Source organism: Tachyglossus aculeatus, chromosome 1 (genome assembly GCF_015852505.1).
Source record: "Tachyglossus aculeatus isolate mTacAcu1 chromosome 1, mTacAcu1.pri, whole genome shotgun sequence".
In the NCBI taxonomy this organism is placed as follows: Eukaryota; Metazoa; Chordata; class Mammalia; order Monotremata; family Tachyglossidae; genus Tachyglossus; species Tachyglossus aculeatus.
In genome coordinates, this window is record NC_052066.1 from 169,340,684 (window position 1) to 169,357,470 (window position 16,787).

Genomic DNA, 16,787 nt, shown 5'->3' on the forward strand with positions numbered 1-16,787 from the left:
CTTCCGGCCCGGCCTCCAGACCTCCACGAGGCCCGGCGCCCCCCCGCGCGCGGGGGCTGCCGGGAAAGCCGCGCGCGGGGGCCGCCGGGACCTGTAGTTCCCCCAGCGCGGGCGGAAGAGGAGAAGCCTACAGGTCCCGGCGGGCTTTGCGGCGCCCCCTCAGCGGCCCTTCCACCCGGGCGACGAGCCGGGCCTGGGCCTCCTCAGGTGCTGAGGTGAGTGAGTGGGCACCTCTCTACAGGTTTGGTTTGCTTTGCTTTTTTTTATAGCAGTTATTAGGGCCGGTCCTGGGCCTCCTCAGGTGCTGAGGTGAGTGGGCACCCCTCTACAGGTTTGGTTTGGTTTGCTTTGGTTTGGTTTAGCTTTTTTTTTTATATAGCATTTATTAGGGCCGGTCCTGGGCCTCCTCAGGTGCTGAGGTGAGTGGGCACCCGTCTCCATGTTTGGTTTGGTTTGCTTTGGTTTGGTTTAGCTTTTTTTTTATATAGCATTTATTAGGGCCGGTCCTGGGCCTCCTCAGGTGCTGAGGTGAGTGGGCACCCGTCTCCATGTTTGGTTTGGTTTGCTTTGGTTTGGTTTAGCTTTTTTTTTATATAGCATTTATTAGGGCCGGTCCTGGGCCTCCTCAGGTGCTGAGGTGAGTGGGCACCTGTCTCCATGTTTTGTTTGGTTTGGTTTAGTTTGCTTTTTTTTATATAGCATTTATTAGTGCCGGTCCTGGGCCTCCTCAGGTTTGGTTTGGTTTTGTTTGCTTTATTTTTTATAGTTTTTTTGGTTTTGGTTTTGTTTGCTTTATTTTTTATAGTTTTTTTGGTTTTGGTTTTTTTTTGGTTTTGGTTTGGTTTTCTTTGGTTTGGTTTAGTTTTCTTTTTTTTTATAGCATTTATTAGGGCCGGTCCTGGGCCTCCTCAGGTGCTGAGGTGAGTGGGCACCTGTCTCCAGGTTTGGTTTTGGTTTGGTTTGGTTTTCTTTGGTTTGGTTTAGTTTTTTTTTTATATATATAGCATTTATTAGGGCCGGTCCTGGGCCTCCTCAGGTGCTGAGGTGAGTGGGCACCTGTCTCCATGTTTGGTTTGGTTTGGTTTGGTTTAGTTTTTTTTTTTTATATATAGCATTTATTAGGGCCGGTCCTGGGCCTCCTCAGGTGCTGAGGTGGGTGCGTACCTGTCTCCATGTTCGGTTTGGTTTGCTTTTTTTAATAGCATTTATTAGGGCCGGTCCTGGGCCTCCTCAGGTGCTGAGGTGAGTGGGCACCTGTCTCCAGGTTTGGTTTTGGTTTGGTTTGGTTTTCTTTGGTCTGGTTTAGTTTTTTTTTTATATATATAGCATTTATTAGGGCCGGTCCTGGGCCTCCTCAGGTGCTGAGGTGAGTGGGCACCTGTCTCCATGTTTGGTTTGGTTTTCTTTGGTTTGGGTTTGGTTTGGTTTTCTTTGGTTTGGTTTTGTTTGCTTTTTTTTTATAGCATTTATTAGGGCCGGGCCTGGGCCTCCTCAGGTGCTGAGGTGAGTGGACACCTGTCTCCGTGTTTTGGTTTGGTTTGGTTTTGGTTTGGTTTAGTTTGCTTTTTTTTATATAGCATTTATTAGGGCCGGTCCTGGGCCTCCTCAGGTTTGGTTTGGCTTTGTTTGCTTTATTTTTTATAGTTTTTTTGGTTTTGGTTTTGTTTGCTTTATTTTTTTATAGTTTTTTTGGTTTTGGTTTTTTTTTTTGGTTTTGGCTTGGTTTAGTTTGCTTTTTTTTTATAGCATTTATTAGGGCCGGGCCTGGGCCTCCTCAGGTGCTGAGGTGAGTGGGCACCTGTCTCCATGTTTTGTTTGGTTTGGTTTTGGTTTGGTTTGGTTTTCTTTGGTTTGGTTTTGTTTGCTTTTTTTTTATAGCATTTATTAGGGCCGGGCCTGGGCCTCCTCAGGTGCTGAGGTGAGTGGGTACCTGTCTACATGTTTGGTTTGGTTTGCTTTTTCTTATAGCATTTATTAGGGCCGGTCCTAGGCCTCCTCAGGTGCTGAGGTGAGTGGGCACCTGGCTCCATGTTTTGTTTAGTTTTGTTTGCTGTTTTTTTATAGCATTTATTAGGGCCGGTCTTGGGCCTCCTCAGGTGCTGAGGTGAGTGGGCACCTGGCTCCATGTTTAGTTTGATTTTGTTTTGTTTTGGTTTTTTTTTGGTTTGCTTTAGTTTGCTTTTTTTTTTATAGCATTTATTAGGGCCGGTCCTGGGCCTCCTCAGGTGCTGAGGTGAGTGGGCACCTGTCTACATGTTTGGTTTGGTTTGGTTTGCTTTTTTTTTTTTTATAGCATTTATTAGGGCCGGTCCTGGGCCTCCTCAGGTGCTGAGGTGAGGGGGCACCTGTCTACATGTTTTGTTTAGTTTGGTTTGGTTTGCTTTTCTTTTTTTTATAGCATTTATTAGGGCCGGTCCTGGTCCTCCTCAGGTGCTGAGGTGAGTGGGCACCTGTCTACATGTTTGGTTTGGTTTGGTTTTGTTGTTTTGGTTTTGTTTGGTTTTCTTTGGTTTGGTTTAGTTTGCTTTTTTTTTTTTATAGCATTTATTACGGCCGGTCCTGGGCCTCCTCAGGTGCTGAGGTGAGTGAGCACCTGTCTACATGTTTTGTTTGGTTTGGTTTTGGTTTGGTTTGGTTTTCTTTGGTTTGGTTTGGTTTGCTTTTTTTTTTATAGCATTTATTAGGGCCGGTCCCGGGCCTCCTCAGGTGCTGAGGTGAGTGGGCACCTGTCTCCATGTTTGGTTTGGTGTGGTTTTCTTTGGTTTTGGTTTGGTTTGGTTTTCTTTGGTTTGGTTTTGTTTGCTTTTTTTTTTATAGCATTTACTAGGGCCGGTCCTGGGCCTCCTCAGGTGCTGAGGTGAGTGGGCACCTGGCTCCATGTTTTGTTTGGTTTGGTTTGGTTTGCTTTTTTTAATAGCATTTATTAGGGCCGGTCCTGACCTGTCTCCATGTTTTGTTTGGTTTGGTTTTGTTTAGTTTTGGTTTTTGGTTTGGTTTTCTTTGCTTTTTTTTTATAGCATTTATTAGGGCCGGTCCTGGGCCTCCTCAGGTGCTGAGGTGAGTGGGCACCTGTCTATATGTTTTGGTTTGGTTTGGGTTTGGTTGGTTTGGTTTGCTTTTTTTTTTATAGCATTTATTAGGGCCGGTCCTGACCTGTCTCCATGTTTTGTTTGGTTTTGTTTTGTTTAGTTTTGGTTTGGTTTGGTTTTCTTTGCTTTTTTTTTTATAGCATTTATTAGGGCCGGTCCTGGGCCTCCTCAGGTGCTGAGGTGAGTGGGCACCTGTCTCCATGTTTGGTTTGGTTTTCTTTGGTTTGGTTTGGTTTGGGGTTTTTTTAATAGCATTTATTAAGCACTTTAATTCTATTTGTTCTGACTCTTCTGACACCTGTCTCCATGTTTATAGCATTTATTAAGCGCTTACCATGTGCCCTACCTCCTTCCCCTCCCCACAGCACCTGTCTGTCTATTCGTACAGATTATTACTCTATTTCACTTGTACGTATATAGTATTCTATTTGTTTTGTTAATGGTGTGCATATAGCTTTAATTCTATTTGTTCTGACTCTTCTGCCACCTGTCTCCTTGTTTATAGCATTTATTAAGCGCTTACTATGTGCCCTACCTCCTTCCCCTCCCCACAGCACCTATATGTGTATTCGTACAGATTTATTACTCCATTTCACTTGTACATGTATACTATTCTATTTATTTTGTTAATGATGTGCATTGGGTAGGGACTGTCTCTATATGTTGCCAACTTGTACTTCCCAAGCACTTAGTACAGTAAGCGCTCAATAAAAACGATTGATTGATATAGCTTTAATTCTATTTGTTCTGACAATTCTGACACCTGTCTCCATGTTTTGTTTGGTTTGGTTTTCTTTGGTTTGGTTTGTTTTTTTTTTTATAGCATTTATTAAGCACTTACTATGTGCCCTACCTCCTTCCCCTCCCCACAGCACCTGTCTGTATATTCATACAGATTTATTACTCCATTTCACGTGTATGTATATACTATTCTATTTGTTTTGTTAATAATGTGCATATAGCTTTAATTCTATTTGTTCTGACTATTATGACACCTGTCTCCATGTTTGGTTTGGTTTTCTTTGGTTTGGTTTTCTTTGGTTTGGTTTGGTTTGGTTTTTTTTTATAGCATTTACTAAGCGCTTACTATGTACCCTACCTCCTTCCCCTCCACACGGCACCTGTCTGTATATTCGCACAGGTTTATTACTCCATTTCACTTGTACATGTATACTATTCTATTTTGTTTATGATGTGCATATAGCTTTAATTCTATTTGTTCTGACTATTCTGACACCTGTCTCCATGTTTTGTTTTGTTTGGTTTGGTTTTCTTTGGTTTGGTTTTTTTTATAGCATTTATTAAGCACTTACTATGTGCCCTACCTCCTTCCCCTCCCCACAGCACCTGTATGTATATTCATACAGATTTATTACTCTATTTCACTTGTACATATATGCTATTCTATTTGTTTTGTTAATGATGTGCATATAGCTTTAATTCTATTTGTTCTGACTGTTCTGACACCTGTCTCCATGTTTTGTTGTCTGTCTCCCCCTTCTAGACTGTGAGCCCGTTGTTGGGTAGGGACCATCTCTCTATGTTGCCGACTTGGACTTCCCAAGCGCTTAGTACAGTGTTCTGCACACAGTAAGTGCTCAATAGATATGATTGAATGAATGAATGCAAAGCACTGTTCTAAGCGCTGGGGAGGTTACAAGGTGATCAGGTTGTTACACGGGAGGCTCACAGTCTTAATCCCCATTTTACAGATGAGATAACAGAGGCCCAGAGAAGTTAAGTGACTTGCCCAAAGTCACACAGCTGGCAATTGGCAGAGCTGGGATTCGAACCCATGACCTCTGACTTGGCTTTGTTTTTGTTTGGTTTGGTTTTTCTATTTGTCTCCTTCTAGACTCTGAGCCCGTTATTGGGTAGGGACCGCCTCTATAACAATAATAATAAAATAATGATGGCATTTCTTAAGCGTTTACTATGTGCAAAACACAGTTCTAAGCGCTGGGGAGGTTACAAGGTGAGCAGGTTGTCCCACAAGGGGCTCACAGTCTTAATCCCCATTTGACAGATGAGGTCACTGAGGCCCAGAGAGTAATAATAATAATAATGATGGCATTTATTAAGCGCTTACTATGTGCAAAGCACTGTTATTAAGCGCTGGGGAGGTTACAAGGTGATCGGGTTGTCCCTCGGGGGCTCACAGTCTTCATCCCCATTTTCCAGATGAGGGAACTGAGGCCCAGAGAAGTGAAGTGACTTGCCCAGTCCCACAGCTGACAGTTGGCAGAGCTGGGGTTTGAACCCATGACCTCTGACGCCAAAGCCCGTGCTCTTTCCACTGAGCCACGCTGCTTCTATTTTGTTAATGATGTGCATTCGGCTTTAATTCTATTTGTTTGGACGACTTGACACCTGTCCACATGTTTTGTTTTGCTGTCTGTCTCCCCCTTCTAGACTCTCAGCCCGTTATTGGGTAGGGACCGTGTCTATAATAATAATAATGGCATTTATTAAGCGCTTACTATGTGCAAAACGCTGTTCTAAGCGCTGGGGAGACTGTGAGCCCACTGTTGGGTAGGGACCGTCTCTCTATGTTGCCAGCTTGTACTTCCCAAGCTCTTAGTCCAGTGCTCTGCACACAGTAAGTGCTCAAAAAATACGATTGAATGAATGAATGGGGAGGTTACAAGGTGAGCAGGTGGTCCCACGGGGGGCTCACAGTCAATCCCCATTTGACAGATGAGGTCACTGAGGTGCAGAGAAGTGAAGTTACTTAACCAGAGTCACACAGCTGACAGTTGGCAGAGCTGGGATTTGAACCCATGACCTCTGACTCCAAAGCCCGGGCTCTTTCCAGTGAGCCACGCTGCTTACTATGTGCAAAACACTGTTCTAAGCGCTGGGGAGGTTACAAGGTGATCAGGTTGTCCCACGGGGGGCTCACAGTCAATCCCCATTTGACAGATGAGGTCACTGAGGCGCAGAGAAGTGAAATGACTTGCCCAAAGTCGCCCAGCTGACAGATGGCAGAGCCGGGATTTGAACTCATGACCTCAGACTTCAAAGTCCGGGCTCTTTCCAGTGAGCCACGCTGCTTACTACGTGCAAAACACTATTCTAAGCGCTGGGGAGGTTACAAGGTGATCAGGTTGTCCCACGGGGGCCCACATTCTTAATCCCTATTTGACAGATGAGGTCACTGAGGCCCAGAGAACAACAACAATAATAATAATAATAATAATAATGGCATTTATTAAGCGCTTACTATGTGCAAAACACTGTTCTAAGCATCGGGGTGGTTACAAGGTGATTGGGTTGTCCCCCGTGGGGCTCACAGTCTTAATCCCCATTTGACAGATGAGGTCACTGAGGCCCAGAGAAGTGAAGTGACTTGCCCAAAGTCACACAGCTGACAGTTGGCAGAGCTGGGGTTTGAACCCATGACCTCTTACGCCAAAGCCCGTGCTCTTTCCACTGAGCCACGCTACTTCTATTTTGTAAATGATGTGCATTCAGCTTTAATTCTATTTGTTTGGACGACTTGACACCTGTCCACATGTTTTTGTTTTGCTACATGTTTTGTTTTTCTGTCTGTCTCCCCCTTCTAGACTCTGAGCCCATTATTGGGTAGGGACAGTCTCTATAATAATAATAGTAATGGCATCTATTAAGTGCTTACTATGTGCAAAACACTGTTCTAAGCGCTGGGGAGGTTACAAGGTGATCAGGTTGTCCCACGGGGGGCCCACATTCGTAATCCCCATTTGACAGATGAGGCCACTGAGGCCCAGAGAACGATAATAATAATAATAATAATAATGATGATGGCATTTATTAAAAGCTTACTATGTGCAAAACACTGTTCTAAGTGTTGGGGAGGTTACAAGGTGAGCAGGTTGTCCCACAAGGGGCCCACAGTCGTAATCCCCATTTGACAGATGAGGTCACTGAGGCCCAGAGAAGTGAAGTGACTTGCCCAAAGTCACACAGCTGACAATTGGCAGAGCTGGGGTTTGAACCCCTGACCTCTGACGCCAAAGCCCGTGCCCTTTCCACTGAGCCACGCTGCTTCTATTATGTTAATGCTGTGCATTTAGCTTTAATTCTATTTCTGACGACTTGACACCTGTCCGCATGTTTTGTTTTGTTGTCTGTCTCCCCCTCCTAGACTGTGAGCCCGTTGTTGGGTAGGGACTGTCTCTCTGTGTTGCCAACTTGTACTTCCCAAGCGCTTAGTACAGTGCTCTGCACACAGAAAGCGCTCAATAAATACGATTGAATGAATGAATGAATGTGCCCCCTGCCCCTCCAACCCCAAGCCCCCTTTTTCCTCTCCTCCTCCCCATCCCCCCCACCCTACCTCCTTCCCCTCCCCACAGCACCTGTATATATGTTTGTACAGATTTATTACTCTCTTTATTTTACTTGTACATATTTACTATTCTATTTTAATAATGATGGCATTTATTAAGCGCTTACTGTGTGCCAAGCACTGTTCTATGCGCTGGGGAGGTTACGAGGTGATCAGGTTGTCCCACATGGGGCTCACAGTCTTAATCCCCATTTGACAGATGAGGGAACTGAGGCCCAGAGAAGTGAAGTGACTTGCCCAAAGTCACACAGCTGACAATTGGCAGAGCCGGGGTTTGAACCGATGGCCTCTGACGCCAAAGCCCGTGCTCTTTCCACTGAGCCACGCTGCTTCAATTTTGTTAATGATGTGCATTCAGCTTTAATTCTATTTGTTTGGGCGACCTGACACCTGCCCACATGTTTTGTTTTGTTGACTGTCTCCCCCTTCTAGACTCTGAGCCCCTTATTGGGTAGGGACCGTCTCTGTATGTTGCCTACTTGTACTTCCCAAGCGCTTAGTACAGTGCTCAGCACACAGTAAGCACTCAATAAATACGATTGAATGAATGAATGAAAGCCCACCTTCTCCGGAAGCCAACCCATCCTAGCCCCCTTTTTCCTCTCCTCCTCCCCGCAATAATAATAATAATGATGGCATTTGTTAAGCGCTTACCATTTGCCAAGCACTGTTCTAAGCGCTGAGGAGGTACAAGGTGATCAGGTTGTCCCACGGGGGATTCACAGTCTTAATCCCCATTTGACAGATGAGGTCACTGAGGCCCAGAGAAGTGAAGTGACTTGCCCAAAGTCACACAGCTGACAATTGGCGGGGCCAGGATTTGAACCCATGACCTCTGACTCCAAAGCTCTTTCCACTGAGCCGCGCTGCTTCCTTCCCCTCCCCACAGCACTTGTATGTATATTTGTACAGATTTATGACTCTATTGATTTTACATGTACATATCTATTCCTCTGTTTATTTTGTTAATGATTCATTCATTCGTATTTATTGAGTACTTACTGTGTACAGAGCACTGAACTTAAGTGCTTGTTCATGATAGGCATGGAGCTGTAATTCTGTTTTTTCTGACGGTTTTGACACCTGTCTTCATATTTTGTCTTGTTGTCTGTCTCCCCCTTCTAGACTGTGAGCCCACTGTTGGGTAGGGACCGTCTCTCTGTGTTGCCGACTTGTACTTCCCAAGCGCTTAGCACAGTGCTCTGCACACGGTAAGCGCTCAATAAATATGATTGACTGAATGAGTGAATAATAATAATGGCATTTGTTAAGCGCTTACTATGTGCCGAGCACTGTTCTAAGCTCTGGGTTGGAGACAGGGTAATCAGGTTGTCCCACGTGGGGCTCACAGTCTTCATCCCCATTTTCCAGATGAGGAAACTGAGGCCCAGAGAAGTGAAGTGACTTGCCCACGGTCACACAGCTGACAAGCGGCGGAGCCGGGATCAGAACGCACGACCTCCGAATCCCAAGCCCGGGCTCTTGCCACTGAGCTGCTTCTCTACTGAGCGCTAAGTACCAGCGCTTAGAACAGTGCTCGACACATAGTAAGTGCTTCACAAATACCAACGTTATTATTTACTGAACGCCTCCCGTGGGCACCGGACTGTAGCCTCGCCCGCAAGAAGCTTCCAGTTCAGAGGCGGAGGCAGACATCAGTAGAAATAGACTACAGATCAGTGGAAAGAGTCCGGGCTTTGGAGTCAGAGGTCATGGGTTCAAATCCCGACTCCGCCAATTGTCAGCTGGGTGACTTTGGGCAAGTCACTTCACTTCTCTGGGCCTCAGTTCCCTCATCTGTAAAATGGGGATTAAGACTGTGAGCCCCGCGTGGGACAACCTGATCACCTTGTAAGCTCTCCAGAGCTTAGAACAGTGCTTTGCACATACTAAGCGCTTAATAAATGCTATTATTATTATGATTACACAAGTGCCGGGCTGCTGGGGCGGGGGGTGAGTGTGTCTGTTTATGGGAAGATTGTCCTCTCCCGAGGGCTTAGTACAGTGCTCTGCACACAGTAAGCGCTCCATATATACGGCTGGATGGATATCAGCTGGGTAAAGGTCACAGGTCCAAGTGCAGGCGAGGGGCTGGATAGGAAACCTCTGGATTTCTGGAAGGGGGGGGGAAAAAAAAGACGTGGACTGAACCTTTAAGAAAAATGATCCGGGCAGCAGAGTGAAATATGCAGTAGAGTGGGGAGAGTTTTGTTCCATTGTCTGTTGTTTGAACTAAGCGCTTGTGAATGATATGCACGGACCTGTAATTCTATTTATTCTGACGGTTTTGACACCCATCTCCATGTTTTGTCTTGTCGTCTGTCTCCCCCTTCTAGACCGTGAGCCCTTCGTTGGACAGGGACCGTCTCTAGATGTTGCCGACTTGGACTTCCCAAGCACTTAGTACGGTGCTCTGCACACAGTAAGCGCTCAATAAATGTGATTGAATGAAGGAGGAGGTCGATGCAGTAATCCAGGTGGGACAGGATAAGCGCTTGGATCAGCCCAGTAGCAGTTTGGATGGAGAGGAAAAGGCTGACACCCTCCCCCCCTCTCCTTTTTGCTTAAACACTTTCTATGGCCCAAGCACCGTTCTGAGGGCTGGGGTAGATAGAGGTTTATCGGGTTGGACACAGTCCCTGTCCCACACAGGGCTCTCGCAGCCTGAGAAGGAGGGAATAGGATTGTACATTCGTACAGTTGAGGAAATCGAACTCTACCGATGGTACTGTTGAGGAAGTTGAGGCACAGGGAAGTGACGTGACTTGCCTGAGGTCACACAGCAAGCCATCGGAGCCCAGGTCCTTTGACTCCTAGGCCCTTGCTCTATCCAGTGGGCCACACCGCTTCTCTCCTGCTTGCTTCTCTCCCAGCTGAAGCCTCATCCTCAGGCTAATTGGTTAATTGGGGACGAGCAGTCCCACTTTTGCTCACCGATTCCAGCATCTAAAAGGTCCGGCTTGCCAACGGCTACCTTCATCTCCCCGGCCGCAGTTTAAAACGGCTTCCTGGGGCAGCCTGGAGTTTGGGGATAAGGAAGATCAGTCGCTCCTCTACTATTTGGTTTGTAGATTTGGCCGTCTCTATATATGGTTGCCCTACTTCTTCATCTGCCCGTCTCTTATATTTAACCCATCTTCACCTCCGTGACCTCCACACTTGTGGCTGTGATGTCAATTTTTTTTTCTTTTGTGGCATTTAAGTGCTTACTGTGTGGCAGAGACTACTAAGTACTGGGGTCTCGTCTTGCGCCGTCGAGTCATCTCCGACCCGTAGCGACTCCACGGACCCATCTCTCCCAAAACACCCCACCTCCACCCGCAGTCGTTCCGGTACTGTATCTGTAGAGTTTTCTTGGTAGAGTCTCCGTCCTCCACCCTCTTCCGTGCCGCTGCTGCCCAGCACAGGCGAGCCTTGACTTGTAGCAGGTTGCCTTCCACTCGCTAGCCACTGCCCGAGTTAGGAATGGAATGGGTAGGCCTCTGCTTGACTCTCCCTCCCAAAACTGAGACGGGTAAAGTACTGGAAACTCTCCAGGTATGATCCGGAGAAGGGAAGTACCGGGCTAGATAGAAGCTCATCGGGTTGGACCCAATCCATGGCCCACTCGGGGCTCACAGTGTTAATTCCCCATTTACAGATGAAGTTAGCTGAGGCCCAGAGAAGTGACTTGTCCAGGGTCACCCAGCGGACAAGTGGTGGACCCGGGAGTGGAACCCAGGTCCCCTGTCTCCCAGGCCCGTGCTGTATTAAGTCGCTATTTCGGCTTTTGGCAATAAGGATTGTATCTTAGAGGTGCTCGGTACGTACTGACTCTAGCAGGTCTTTACAGAACATCCTGCACTGCCCTATTGGTCTTCAGTTAGTTTCCTCTCATTCAGTTTGTAAACTGTAGCTCATTGTATCATACCCAGTTGGATATTTGGCCAGTTGAATCAATCAGCGGTCTTTATCTATTGATGGTTTATTGTGTGCAGAGCACCATACTAAGCGCTTGGTAGACCTGATCCTTGCTCTCAAGGAGCGTGCGTATTCTCCTGGAGGAGGCCAACATTGAAAGAAATTACGGCTAAGCGGCAGAACTTGATATGGGTATAAGCATTAAAGGGGTGGGTTGAGTTTCAAAGCGCTTAAGAAGTCCAGACCCAAGTGCATAGGCTGTGCAGAAGGGAGGGCGCATAGGGTGGGGAAAGGAGAGGCTAGTCAGGGAAGGCTTCTTGGAGGAGATGTGATTTCCAGGAATTGCCGTCTTTCACCTGGTGGTGACAGCTCCGTTTGTGTTTAGAGGAAAGCTTTCTCTCTGTGGATAAAGGCAGTGGGGGCGGGATTAGTGGTGCCCTCTCCAAAATCGGCCTTCACCCTCCGCCTGCATCATCATCCGGATATTCCCAAGTATTTTTATTTAATGGTTTTAGGCGCTTACTGTGTGCCAGGCACTCTACTAAGTATTTGGGGGTGATTCTAAGTATCTGATGGGCTTGTGGTCTTGGTGGGGGGTAAAAAGAAAATAATCCCAACGGGGATCGGCTAAAGAAGAGGGAGCACTTTGGTCGGCAAGGCCGTAGTGCATTTTTGCCAAGGAACCAACAGTCTGGTGATTTTCAGCAAATCTTGGAATGCCTTTTCATGCGCCGCTATCCACAGACCTCCTTTCTTCCACCGCCTTCTCTGAGCCTGTGCGCCCCCAAAGACAGAAGAGTGCGGCGGGGGGGACCCTCGGGGGACTGAGTTCTTCCGTTTCCCTTCCGCTCCCGCAGATGAACCGGATGAAGGTTGACGAGGAGGAGTACTGGCAGAGCTCCAAGTTCAAGGCCTTCACGTTTGATGATGAGGATGATGAGCTCTCGCAGGTAAGTTCAAGGAACGGGGAGCTGGACAGGGCGGAGGGAACTGCGGGCGGCCCCAGTCCCCCCAAAGCACCCCATTCCCAAGCTGAGGGGGATGGGGTCCGGCTCCAGCTGGGAGGCCCTCGGGACCGTGTCTTCCTCCGCGTCCTTTGCCTGGCCTCAATCATCCTCGGCCAGCCAGCACACCCCTTTCTCCTGTAACCCTGGGGGTCATGTGATGACTGAACCCCACATCAAAGGGCCAGCTCAGCCCTTGAACCAGTCATCGGGACTTGACCGCGCCACACCACTTAGGGCCAACGCACTGGGCCGAGAACCCGGCCACACTCAGAAACCCGAGCCTTTCCTCTCTCTAAAACCACCTTGCCCGCGGCCAGCGACCGTGGGGCTTTGGAACCGCTGGCTTTTGCGGGTAGATGCCGAAGCGAGGTAGAGTATGGGGCCCTTTCGGTGGTGAATCGCCTGGGGCTTCTCGCCCTGCTGGCCCCTCGACCTTCTCGGCGGCCCGGGTCCCCAGCCGTATCTTTGCCCGCAGCTGAAGGAGTCGAAGCGGGCGGTGAACAGCCTGCGGGACTTTGTGGACGACGATGACGACGACCTGGAGAAGGTCAGCTGGAGCGGGGATCCCGTGGGGAGTAAGTAGATCGCCATCAAGGCGGGCAAAATCAGTCACATTGGCCCAGACCCTAATGTGTGTTTCTGAGTGGTGTGTGCAGAGCACCGTACTAAGCGCTTGGGAGGTACAGTACAAGGAGTAGTCCTTTTCCCTGCCCTCAAGATCCTTTCCATCAGGCGGGGAGGTGGGAGAAAGAAGGAGAAGTGGACTTATAGCTGAGCGTGTGCTTAAGTGATAGGGTACATAGGTCGATATGGCCTGAAGTGCTGTGGGTGGTTGGAAGGAGCGTGCAGGCGATGCAGTGTATCTGGGCTGGTAATTGGGGTAAAACTTGGGGAGAAGAGAAATGAATGGGGGAAGGCTTCCTGGAGGAGATGCAATTTCACAAGGGCTGTGGTCAGGCAGGTATGAAGGGGGAGGGAGGGCGGGAGCAGGTTTTGGAAAGAGGAGGAAAGAGTGAGGCACAGTAGGTAGGTTGGCTTCAGGGGAATGAAGTGCGCAAATTAGCCATTGATGGAAGAGAACGGGCCCCTAATGGGGAGAGAGCTGACGGAATCAATCAATTGATCATGTTTATTAAGCGCTTACTGTGTGCAGAGCATGGGACAGTGCAGTACAACAGAGTCGATGGACACGTTCCCTACCCACAACGAGCTTGCAGTCTAGAGGATGGAATGCCTTAAATTGTATGCAGCAAGTGCGTACTGTGTGTAGAATACTGTACTAAGCGCTTGGGAGAGTACAATGTAAGAGTTGGTAGGCACATTCCCTGCTCACAACAAGCTAGGCCGGGAGACAGGCATGAAGATAAATAAATGGATAAATAATGTGCTGTGTGCCTAAGTTCTGTGGGGCTGAGGGACGGGTGAGTGATGGGTATAAATCCAAGTGAAAAAGCAACGCAGAAGGGAGTGGGAGAAGAGGAAACGAGGGCTTAGGGAAGACGTCTTGGAGGAGATGCGCCTTCGAAAAGGCTTTGAAGGTGGGGAGCGTAATCATCTGTCGGATATGAAGAGGGAGGGCGTTCCGGGCCGGAGGCAGGACGTGGGCCAGAGGTCGGCGGCGACATAGATGAGATCGAAGTACAGGGAGAAGGTTGGCCTTAGAGGAGCGAAGGGAGCGGGCTGGGTTGTAGTAAGAGAGTAGCCCGGTGAGGTAGGAGGAGGCAAGGTGACTTGAGTGCTTTAAAACCGATGGTAAGGTGTTTCTGTTTGATGCGGAGGTGGATGGGCAACTACTGGACGTTCTTGAGGAGTGGGTTAGCATGGACTGAACATTTTTGTAGAAAAATGACCTGGGCAGCAGAGTGAAGTACAGACTGGAGTGGGGAGAGACAGGTGGCAGGGAGGTCAGCAAGGAAACTGATGCAGTAATCGAGGCGGGATAAGGTAAGTGCTCGGATCAGAGCGGTAGCAGTTTAGTTGGAAAGGAACGCAAGGGTGGATTTTAGCGATGCTGTGAAGGAAGAATTGACAGGATTCGGTGACAGCTTGAATACGTGGGTTGAATGGGAGAGATAAATTGAGGATAATGCCTAGGTTATGGACTTTTGAGGCAGGGAGGATAATAATGATAATAACAATAATGATAGCATTTGTTAAGCGCTTACTATGTGCAAAGCACCGTTCTAAGCACTGGGATGACGGTGCTGTCTATGGTGATGGGAAAGTCATTGGGAAGACAGGGTTTGGGTGAGATGAGGAGTTCTGGCTGAAGCAGAGAGGAGTGGGTAGCCATCCGGGGTTACTGAGAAATGGGGAGATGTTTGCAAAACAACTTTTTGGACAAACGGTCCAACCAACAGAATGAAGCCTGGACTGGATAGAGGAGAGATTGGAGGCAGGGCAGGGAGACGAATGAGGAGGCTGATGAGTTAGTCAAGCCAGGATAGGATAAGTGCCTGGACCTTAAATTCAAATGGAAAAATCCTCACTAATTAACAGCCCAGTAACTATGCTTATTGACAAAACTTCTGATTTTATATAGTGGGCTAGCTGCACGGGGAGGGAGATGTGGATTCAGTGAATATGGAGGAAAACCCCACAGAACTTGGTGACCGGCTGGATATGAGGATTGCAAGGGAGGAATCAAGAATATCACCCAAGGTCGTGGGCTTCGGGCGGGAAGGATGGAGTTGGGATTGAAGAGGTAGGCCTCCAGACAGTAAAGTCATTGTGGGCAGGGAGCGTGTCTACCCACTCTGTTGTATTATTCTCTCCCAAGTGCTTGGTACAGTCCTCTGCACATAGTAAGCGCTCAGTAAATATGATCGGTTGATTGGAGGAGATTTGCAAAAGAAGATGAGGAATTAAGTTATAGGGATGTTGAGCTCGTGGACTATTGGCAGGACATCTCTGGAGCGATGTCCTGAAGGCCAGAGAAAACGTGAAATTACAGTGGCGGTGTGTAGCAAGGTAGATTTGGGGGTTATCCTCCCAGTGCTGGCAATGAAAACCATGGGAGTGGGTGAGCTCCCTAAGGGAAGGAGTCTAAAGTGAGACTAGAAGGGGACCCGTATTGGAGCCTCAAGGGACAGCTGCCATTTAAGTTGGGGTGGAGCCGGTGAAGGAGTCTGAGAAGGAGCAGCTGGAGAGGTGAGAGAAGAAACCAGAGATTGGCTGGTGTTTGCAGGGGTAGGGAGCGGCCCCCAGAGTCCAAAGCAGCTGAGGGGTGGGGGAGGATGGGGATAAAGTAGAATCCGTCAGCTGCGGCAAGGAGGAGATCACCCGAGAAAGGAAGAAGACAGAGATTAGAATTTAAAGAGACGAGATGTAGAGGACGTGGAGGTTGCGGGTGTACGTGACCCATTTGAGGAGCGTGGGAGGGAGTGGGAGCAAGAAGATGGGGGCAGTATCCGGTTGGCACAGTGCAATCTAGAAGTCTTAAGTATAGGAGAAGCGGAAGCTTGTGTGAAGGCAGAAGGGAAGGAGCCAGCAGAGTGAGCAGTTGAAAGTGATGGTCAGGGAGCAAAGAAAAGTAGGCTCAGGAGGAAAGGGGGGACGGAGTTGGGGGCCAGGTAGAGGGTGCGGATCTTGAGAGCAAGCGTCGCGTCTCCTCCCGAGAAGGGTAAAACAGTCAGGGTCACATCCCTAGCCGCAGACCCACCCGCCTACCCCTCTGGGCAAACCCACGTTAGCTAGTCTCCCCGCTTGGCTGGGCAGGGAGGGAGCTGGGTTGAGGCCTGAGGTCTCTCCTCCAAGAGTAGGCGGCTCCCTGAGGTGGAGAGGAGGAGCCGGGGTCAGGGTTGCCCGAGGGAACCCGACGCCGCGCGAGGCGTTGCCCGTTCTCTGGTGGCTGGCGGAAGCGGGATCATCTGCCAGGTTGGGCCCGAGGGTGGGAGAGCCGAGTTGGGCAGGATGTGGGGATGAGGCCATTGAGCCGGCCCCCTGGGACCCTCCCTCACACAGGCATCTCCTGGTCCATTAAAGAGACGGCCTCCGGGAGCGGGACAGCCACTGAGGGCCGTGAGCAGCAGAGGGGCCGTGACAGCTTCTCCTCTTATCCTTCGCTGGCCAAGCCCCCCTCCTCCTACTCCTTGAGCAGCATCTTCAAAGGTAAAAGCCAGAGGGAGGGGTATTCACCTTCCCCTCAGAGCAGGGGAGGGCCAGCACGCACCTCCACCTTGGTGGAAAGCAAAATTGTAAGGAAAAAGGCCGTCCTTTGCAGAGGAGGCGGGTGGAACTGTGCTCCAGATGGGCACAAATGAGCCCCAGAAGGGTGTCTGTAAAGCGGGTTGATGGGTAGGGTTGGCACGGGCCGAGAGCGGGGTCAAAAGCGTGAGAGGCTGTCGCCGGTCGGACTCCTCCGCCGCCGAGCGCAGTGGTCGGAGCCGTGAGCCTCTCCCTCACAAATGTTTTTCCTCTAGGAAGAAACAGGTTTGGGAGTTTCCCGTCCCTTTCGGATGG

General features: G+C 48.9%; 1 protein-coding gene across 6 annotated transcripts in view; it reads left to right on the forward strand.

Annotated features, from left to right (window-relative positions):
• Nucleotides 1-157: 157 nt before the first annotated feature.
• VIPAS39 (VPS33B interacting protein, apical-basolateral polarity regulator, spe-39 homolog) overlaps nucleotides 158-16,787 on the forward strand; it is a 32,367-nt gene continuing 15,737 nt past the window's right edge. For 2 of the 6 annotated variants that reach the window (XR_005456463.1, XM_038767983.1), the window contains exons 1-5: nucleotides 158-215; nucleotides 12,177-12,269; nucleotides 12,802-12,901; nucleotides 16,290-16,436; nucleotides 16,748-16,786. Coding sequence is in view for 5 of the 6 variants with exons in the window: in XM_038767983.1 (XP_038623911.1) it covers nucleotides 12,177-12,269; nucleotides 12,802-12,901; nucleotides 16,290-16,436; nucleotides 16,748-16,786 (379 nt within the window). In the remaining variant the exon portion in view is untranslated. Of the gene's footprint in view, nucleotides 216-289; nucleotides 310-1,896; nucleotides 1,919-9,806; nucleotides 9,842-12,176; nucleotides 12,270-12,801; nucleotides 12,902-16,289; nucleotides 16,437-16,747; nucleotide 16,787 lie in introns of those variants that run through there. The other 4 variants (XM_038768317.1, XM_038768117.1, XM_038768198.1 and 1 more) reach the window with 4 other exon arrangements.